General features: G+C 28.1%; 1 protein-coding gene across 1 annotated transcript; it reads right to left on the bottom strand.

Moving 5' to 3' along the window:
• Positions 1-4,305: 4,305 nt before the first annotated feature.
• LOC101508070 (uncharacterized) lies at positions 4,306-7,140 on the bottom strand. Its single transcript, XM_004507396.4, has 7 exons — positions 6,743-7,140; positions 6,391-6,654; positions 5,963-6,097; positions 5,778-5,849; positions 5,037-5,255; positions 4,838-4,940; positions 4,306-4,489 (listed from the first exon to the last, which is right to left on the bottom strand). Exons 1-7 carry the CDS (start codon positions 7,001-7,003, stop codon positions 4,452-4,454), a joined length of 1,092 nt encoding a protein of 363 aa, XP_004507453.1. The 5' UTR covers positions 7,004-7,140; the 3' UTR covers positions 4,306-4,451.
• Positions 7,141-8,451: the final 1,311 nt, after the last annotated feature.

The raw sequence follows: 8,451 nt of genomic DNA, 5'->3' as shown, positions 1-8,451 counted from the left end.
TGTCAAAACAATCAAATTGTAAAAACTCAAACTATAAGAGTTTCTTTATAGTTTGTTTTAAGATTACTTCCTATCAAGGTTAGATAGGTATTGATATTGCTTTATGGGTGGAAAGCAATAAAGTTTGAAATAGATCAATGTTGACATAGACTAGGTGTTGTAAGATCAAAAAAGCTCTTTGTTTTAAACACTTAGTGGAAAATCTCACAGTGTGAGGACTGGGCGTAACCCACGTTTGGTGAACCAGGATAAAATCTTTGTGTGGTATTCTCTATCCTATCTCTCTATTTATCATACTGAATTAATTAACTAAGATAAAACATAAACTGATTTTCTGTTTTCAACTAATCAAGGAACGTTCTCTGTTTTAATACAAAAACCAAGAACGTTCTCCGTTTTCTGTTTTCATAACCAAGATCAATCTTGAGTTATTTTCTCAAGTTTTAAACATGAATTTTAAAAGGTGCGTTTACAATTCAAACCCCCTTTCTTGTAAATCAATATTGTTACTTCAGTTGAAGCTATGACTATTCATAGAAAATCACATGATGATATGAATTGAACTTAAAGATGGTTTATCAAGGAAAAGAGTTCAATTAAATAGAATTAGTAAATAACTAAATGATATGAGTTGCAACTTATCATGTGAACTGTGTAACTAACCACTATTTGATCCACTTTGTATTTCTTGCCATTTTCTTTCACATTATTTGATGGGATGGAACCTGCAATGGTCATAAATTAATCAACTTACAACACTAACCTGAATAGTTATGATTCAATTCCTATTGACAATTTCTTGTTAATCTTATAGGATCCTAAAAATTAAAAATAAGCTTTACAATAAAAGGATCTTAAGTAACTTGGATAGATATAGTTTAATTTGTTGTCATATAAATAAACGAAGATAACTTAATTAATTGACAATTTTTTGTTTATTTTATAGGATTCTAAATAAATAAATAAGTTGTAGAATAAAAGAATCTTAAATAATTTGAATATATATAGTCTAATTTTGTTGGCTTACACTTGAGTGATTCGAGCATAATTTATGACCATGAAAACACTAAGTTAAATTGGAATTTCATAATAATTTAATTTGGTGCAAATCAAGGGCGACGAGTACTATGTGTATTACTCTGCAACTACAACTATGTATATAATGTGTATATGTTTGAAATTACTAAATAGGTTTTGAGAATTCGAAAAATCACGAAGAATTCAAGCTTTTCTTCCCAATTCTATATGACTTTCTTCTCTTTCACCACTCGGGCTTCTGCCTTTGCCTAATGTTGCCTCTGCTGCATAGGTAACCTAGACAGCGGCGATCTTCTCGGAAGCGTATAGGAGTCACGATATCCTCTATATTTTTATTTATTTTATTTATAATAATGATATTATATATATAATAATGATAGATTATCAAAATAATAGTGATAAATTATTAAAAAATCCTCAAACCTTTATGGTTTAGAGAAATTGAAATTGCATTTTGCCTTTCCCATGACCTCTATTCTCTCACATTTCTACTCAATTTGTTCTCATTCTCTTAGAATTTATACTAATAAAATATGATAAAATTAATAGAACAAACTCTTTATATCGATAAGCTACATAATATCGTATGATAAATTAATTAATCTCGAATAGTGTGATATATGATATATTATATAGTGAGATACTATTTTTTAATTGTGAATTGTTTTAATTAATATGTGTATTTTTTTAGGAGTGACACAATGTTTAAACATAAAAAAATTGATGCATTTGTTCAAGAAGAAAGTTTTCGAAAAAGATGAAAATCGTAAAATGAATATATTTTATTTGATTGAATTGTTTGAAGTTTTAAAAGCTTGTATGAATTGTGTGACTTGTGAAAAGTGTAAAACTTGTGAGAATTATAATTCTAACTTTTTCAACTTGTCTATTATGTATGAATTGTGTGGAACTCTAAAAAAAACTATATGACTTTTAAGAATTTCAATTATAATATTTTAGTTAATATTTGTCGCTCACCGACTCTCCCTGGTATTTTGTGCAAGATCCTCTACTAAACCTATCTATTTACCAAGTGAAAAGTTGGTCAAGAAAATTTGAGATCATGAGTTTGTTTGGTTCTTATCTATTATCTTATTATATAAAGTTATAAATTTTGGAATTTTTTTATGATATCATTGATTGAGTGACTGAACTTTGTTTGCTATGCATGTATGGCTTGCAGGTTTCTCAATTGTTTTTTTTATTTTTCTTATTAGATTCTTCATTTTCATATAGTACTTTTGAAATTCATTTTCATATAGTACTTTTGAAATTATAATGGAGAATACTAGTGTTTATTCTTGTCACAATTCTTTTTATGAATCATTTGCATGATTTTGCTTTGTTTTTCAACTTTTTTGTTTTATCATTGACCATTTCTTTTTTGTTATCGTGGGTTTGCTTATTTTTATTTTTATTTTTATAAATGACAACTAATGTCAACAGTTTTGAATCAAAATTTTGCTCCGACTAGTCAACATTATCAATTAATCAAAATTATATTTTAATTTAATTTATTTATAATTATTCTATATTTTTAATTTAATATAACTCTGATAGTATACACGTGATAAAGTAAACAATTGATGATAAAATTAATGATATTGATATACTAATTATAATATATTAACATTGATATACAACGAGATAAAGTAAACCATTAATGATCAAATTATAAATTTTCTGCATGTAATAAACAACAAATTATAAATCCAGTTCTTGATGGTTATATGTATTTATTCATTTTTGTTATTTTTCAAGTATAAATTCTTTTATATTTCTTATTAAATATATTTGAGTTGGTATGTGACAAAATAAATCAATTATGTTAAATTATTGACAAAAATATATACTCATTATAATTTATTAATACTGATATACACATGTCAAATTGAATTATTCATGATAAAATTAAAATTTATTTCTATAAAATCTAAATGGAAGTCGTACATAATAGTGATATAATATGTAAAAAATAACAACTATATAGATAAACAAAAATCATTTCTCAATGATTTTTGTTTGAATGGATTGTTTTGAATTCTATTTCTAATGGATAATTGTTTTTATTATTGTTTATTATTATTATTATTATTATTATTAATTAGTCAAAATTATATTTTAATTCAATTTTTTTACAATGGGATAAAAAGTTGCTTAGTGATTGAAGAGGAGGAGTTAGGAAGTGTATTTTAACAAGGAGATTGCGAGTTGGATCTTCACCTACAACAAAAAACTAATAATATTAACAAAACACATTTTTCGACCTCCAAAATATGTAAACAATGCATTATATGAATAATAGTCCCTATTTTATTTTAATTTTTTATCTTAAAAGAGATGTTGTCTAACCTAATAATATCGACATTGTTAGTTAAATTAGAGTTTAAAATAATTTATTTTTGTTCCTTTCGATTAGGAATTTGATAAAATTATCTTCTTGCATGTTCAATTGCATTAATTATTGTTTCACTTATATGCCTAATTAGTTTATATCAATAAATATTATTATGATAATACTAACTAATTTTTTTTTGTTGAATGATGAAATTGTAAAAACAATATCATTTAACAACAAATTTAATAATAGTAAATCAACTTTCTTATTTTTTCTTCTTTTTATTACAAAATGAACTTTCTTTTCTTTTAATAAGCTAGTATCATACTTGAAATGAATCTTTTTGGGTTTTTATTAGCCTCTTATACTCTGGACCTACGGTTCTTATGTGGGAAAGGAAGATTTCACCTAAAGCTGAGGTGGGGTTGATGAATGGAAAATCCAGGGGCATATCTCATCATTCACATAAACAAATAATCAAAAAATTCTTGGCTATAGATGAAACAGGTCCACCAATCTCTCCATTAAAATTGAAGCTCCACAGGTTCCAAAAATATTGACATTGAAACATCAAAGAAATAAGCAAATGTGACAACGACTTTAGGTCTAAAACAAAAAATTACTAAGCAATAGATGATTTTAACTTGTTTTTGCATATGCTTTTATGCAATGAACTTTGATATTGTGGCAAAATAATTCTTTCAAATTTGGCCATACAAGTGCAATTGTGACTATGATGTCGCTGCGAAAACCTCTAAAACCTTTATATCGCTAGTGTGACTACAATTTCAACTAAGGTGATTATTATTTTTCTTAAAAAAGTTTCATACTTTAGTAAAAGGTTCAATCTAAAATTATTTGAATCTTTATTTTATTTTTTATTTTTTCATGTCATATAACTGAAAAGTGAAAGAAAATGCAATGTTTAATTTGCAATGATCTTATTTATTTATTTATTTATACTAGAGAGCAGTATACAACCAGAATATGTTTATGTACTTTAATAGAAAAAGAATCTTGATAAGAAGCATTTGGAATGACTCATCCAACAAATTATAATAGAAAATCTTGTGGTTTACATTTCCATCTTCAGATTACTAGCTTCAATCAAACCTACAGTCATAAAACAACACATTTAGAATTTACATTTTCAAGTATCCTAGTTCAATTGCTTTCAAAGTAGTAAACAATTTAACTTAGTCTATAAAATAAGGGTGTTTGTCAGATGAACATATTCAGTAAATTTGACAAAACTACCTTGAGTCATATATTTAGTTAACAATAATTAAAAGTGATGTAAAAAAAATCTTGATTTTGTTGAAAAGGGACTTATCAATATCTGTGGGGCTATCACGTCTCTATCATCTATGAAAATCCAATTTGTCATGCTTCAACTTTCTACTTGTATGAGAACAGGCTAAGGAAAAAAAGTGATTTGACAAGTCATAAATTTGTAGGTACCTGTAAATGGCTGAGAAGGAAATGATGTTGATCGTCCTTGATCAAAAATCACATTGTGAAGGTTTTGGAAATCACCTTCCAAAGTTGAGGAGGGTAGAATATGCTGCAGTCGACATAAATTAAGGTCAATTGTAGAAAACTAATCATTAATGAACATGAACAATGTTTTAGAGGACAGATACAAAGAGGTGAAACATACAGTGAAACATGATGAGTCAACAAACATTTCAGGTAAAGATGCAGGGGCATTAATGTTCCTTCTAATGTCGATATCCGGAGGCATTAGTCCGATATTGTTTATTATTCCACCACAATATGAAAGTGATGAAACTAGTTGTTGGCTTGAATTGAAGTTAAGATATGAAGGATTTGCCATGTCTGATTGCATCCCTATGCTTGGAAAATTTTGAGGAAAAACCTGTATATGTTTCAAATAATATAAGAGCATTTTAGCATGCAAGCTAAAAAAAGAAAAGAAGATGAGATTTTAAACTGTGGTTGCACTAACAATGTGTCTCAATCCATGATATTGTGGATAATTGTTGTTCAATGTGACTTAGTGTATTGTATTATGTTTAGATTGACGGTCAATTAGTCATAATCCTATAGCAATGTAGATTTAATCATTTTACTGTCAATCTAAACATGTACTTAATTACGGACGGACACAGAACTAACAAGGATTTTAAATATAAAATAGTTGTGGAATTAGTTGATATCGCAAAGAATTGCGGTAAACCTCAATCACGGTTGTGTTGTGGTTTTGGAAACATCAAAAGCCATTTTTTCCCATCTTGAATCACAGTGACAAACCTTTATTTAAAACCATTGACCTAACATTCAAAATCACCATGTTGCATACCAGATCACGGATAATTGCAGTCAAATGCGATTTTAGAGAAAATATAAACTAAATTTGTGCAACTTGCAATGCCCTTACCTCTTTGGCAAATAATTCATCAATGTTGAAATCAAGTCTTGGGTTTACAGCAGCTAATTTCATTGATAAGAACTGCACACAGTGATAATGTACAATGAGTTAGGTGCATACAGTGATAAAACTCATCAAACACTTCTAAGTTAATGTCTAAAAGTATGGAAATGAAGCAGGACTAAAACTCTAACCTCAACTTGTCGTTGAAGAGACTGAACATAGTTAATGATTTCATCAAGCATTCCAGCTTTGCCTGCAATTTTGTTGCATCCTGGCACTAAATCTTGCAAATACTTCATTCTCTCACTTATTTTTTCCCTTCTAACCTACACCAAACAGACCATAACAGAACATTAGCATTTATGCTAAAAAAAATTAAAAATAATATTAACTTTGTCTCCAAACATCAATGTAACTTTAATTAATAACAAATAACTTTAGTAAAATCAATTTTGTGAAACAAGTTTATTCAAAATCACATTTTGTTAATTTAAATAATGACAAGTTAACCACAATAACTTTTTGTCTATTAGATTTCAGCTCTTTGATAAAACTCAGAGCTCACGTATAAAATGATCATTAGTAACACAAATGAGATGATAAGTTAATTAGTACTCACTCTTTCAGCTAAGCTATGACTATCAGTGGCTTGACCACGACGTGCACGAACATGAATGTAATCAAGCTTTTGATTTTGATTCTCAGAAACTTTTGAATTTTCCTTGGAAGTCTGAGCAGAATTTTCCCTGTTGTTTTTGTTGAATTTTGTAGTCTTGTGTCCCTTTGTTTGCTCCGTAATTTTAGATTCATCTTCTTCCTCTGCACTCACTTTGATCCTCTTGTCTTTGTTATCATCATCACTTTCCTCCGCAACAACAACAACCTAAACAAAAACCAACAAAGCTTAAAACCACAAAACCAACCAACCAAACATCACCTTAACAAACAAAACTTCCAAAATCTCATCACACCTTTGAATTCATAGCTTTTCTTTTCTTAGTGTTAACTACCACCTCATCGAGAGCAGAATCACAGCCATTAACCATCATAATTTGATGTGAAGAAGAGAATCCATTTCCGCAAAAGTAACCATGGTAATCTTGCTCTTGTTCATGTTCATGTTCATGTTCATGTTGCCACTTTCTTCTTGCTCTTTGTCTTTCCAACACTGTCATATCCGAAACGGTTGCTCCTCCTCCAAGATTCGCAGAAGTGTTGAGACAGTGTAACATTTTTCACTTGTCGTTGTTTGTTAATATTGTTAATATCTTGTTACGTGCTAAAGTGCGCACTGGGCAATGTGTATGGAAAATAGAATGTTGATAACGTGGAGAGGGAGGGAAATGAAATGTTGTGAAGGATGAGAGTAGAAGTTGTTGCGAATATATACTAGTACTAAATAATAAAAAGGTAAATAAATTACAGGTATTTTATGTTAAAAAAAAGCAGAGCCGGTCCAACAAAGCAAGCGCTTTAGACCTCCTTAAAAAACAAAATTTTTCACTTAAAAAAGACCTCAAATATTTTTTTATATATGAAAATGCGTCAAATTTTAATATTTTTAAAACTAATTTTAAAAAGGATATAATTTATTTAATTTGAGTTTAAAAAGGTTGTTGTAAATAAAAAAGAATAAAATAAAACTGGGCGGAATGTGAGAAGGAGTGGCCGGAATTATTAGAGTAGTGAGTGTGTGGGGCAGAGTGCCAACCGGTATATCCATAACCATGGCCGTGGGCTCTAGGTCCCACTGACATGACTGCCACGTGGGCGTGTTCCAACTCACCAAAACGGCAGTGTTTTTAAGCTTTCTACACACACCTAGAAAAGAAATAATTTATTATAGAAAAAGAAAACAATTTGCAAAATAATTATAAAATTAAATTCTTTAATGAACAAATATATTAATATATATCAAATTGACTTATGTACTGTAAAAATTCTGAAACTTTTTAAAATAATATATTGAATTGTACAATCATGTTCACCAATATAATAAAGTAAATTTTCTTCTATATTAAAATTAAAGTAAAATTTGTGTCTTTTCATTTCATCCGCTTATGTATGACCTTAAAGATAAGTTGAATGGAAGAAAGTTAGCTATAGATACTGATAATAAAGGTTGTGTTTAGATACACTAATATTGAATAATTGGTAAAAGTCTATTATTCCTTTCAACGAGTTGCATGTAATTGATTAATCAACAAAAAAAGTAAGGTTACACTTTAAAGAAAGGGATTGATGGTTTTTTTTATTTAAAAAAAGTCTGTTAGAATGTGTCGGGTAATCATAAATAGGTTAGGAATTAACATCCTACTTAGTTGCTAAACATGAATAGATTTTTTGTTTTAATTAGTTATTTGTGATTGTAATAGGACATATTAGATTAAGGAAATCAGATATTTTTTTCTTAGAACTAATTGGTTATATTGATAACTAAGGTTGGTTATCGAGTTATGCAAGCAAAATCCAATAGTCAGTCAGAGTCTCAATTTTTTATTTATAATTTTTTTATAATATAATAAAATGAATGTGAATTTATTTTCTTATTATAAATGAATGTGATATAGTTCGATTAAAATTGAATAATTTAAACTTAATATTTTAAATTATAAAATTAAGATCTACAATTATTTAATAGACGTACCATCAATATTCTAAATATGTAAATGCATAATGC

Source organism: Cicer arietinum, chromosome 6, assembly GCF_000331145.2.
Source record: "Cicer arietinum cultivar CDC Frontier isolate Library 1 chromosome 6, Cicar.CDCFrontier_v2.0, whole genome shotgun sequence".
Lineage (NCBI taxonomy): Eukaryota > Viridiplantae > Streptophyta > Magnoliopsida > Fabales > Fabaceae > Cicer > Cicer arietinum.
This window is presented reverse-complemented; position numbering and strand designations above follow the sequence as displayed.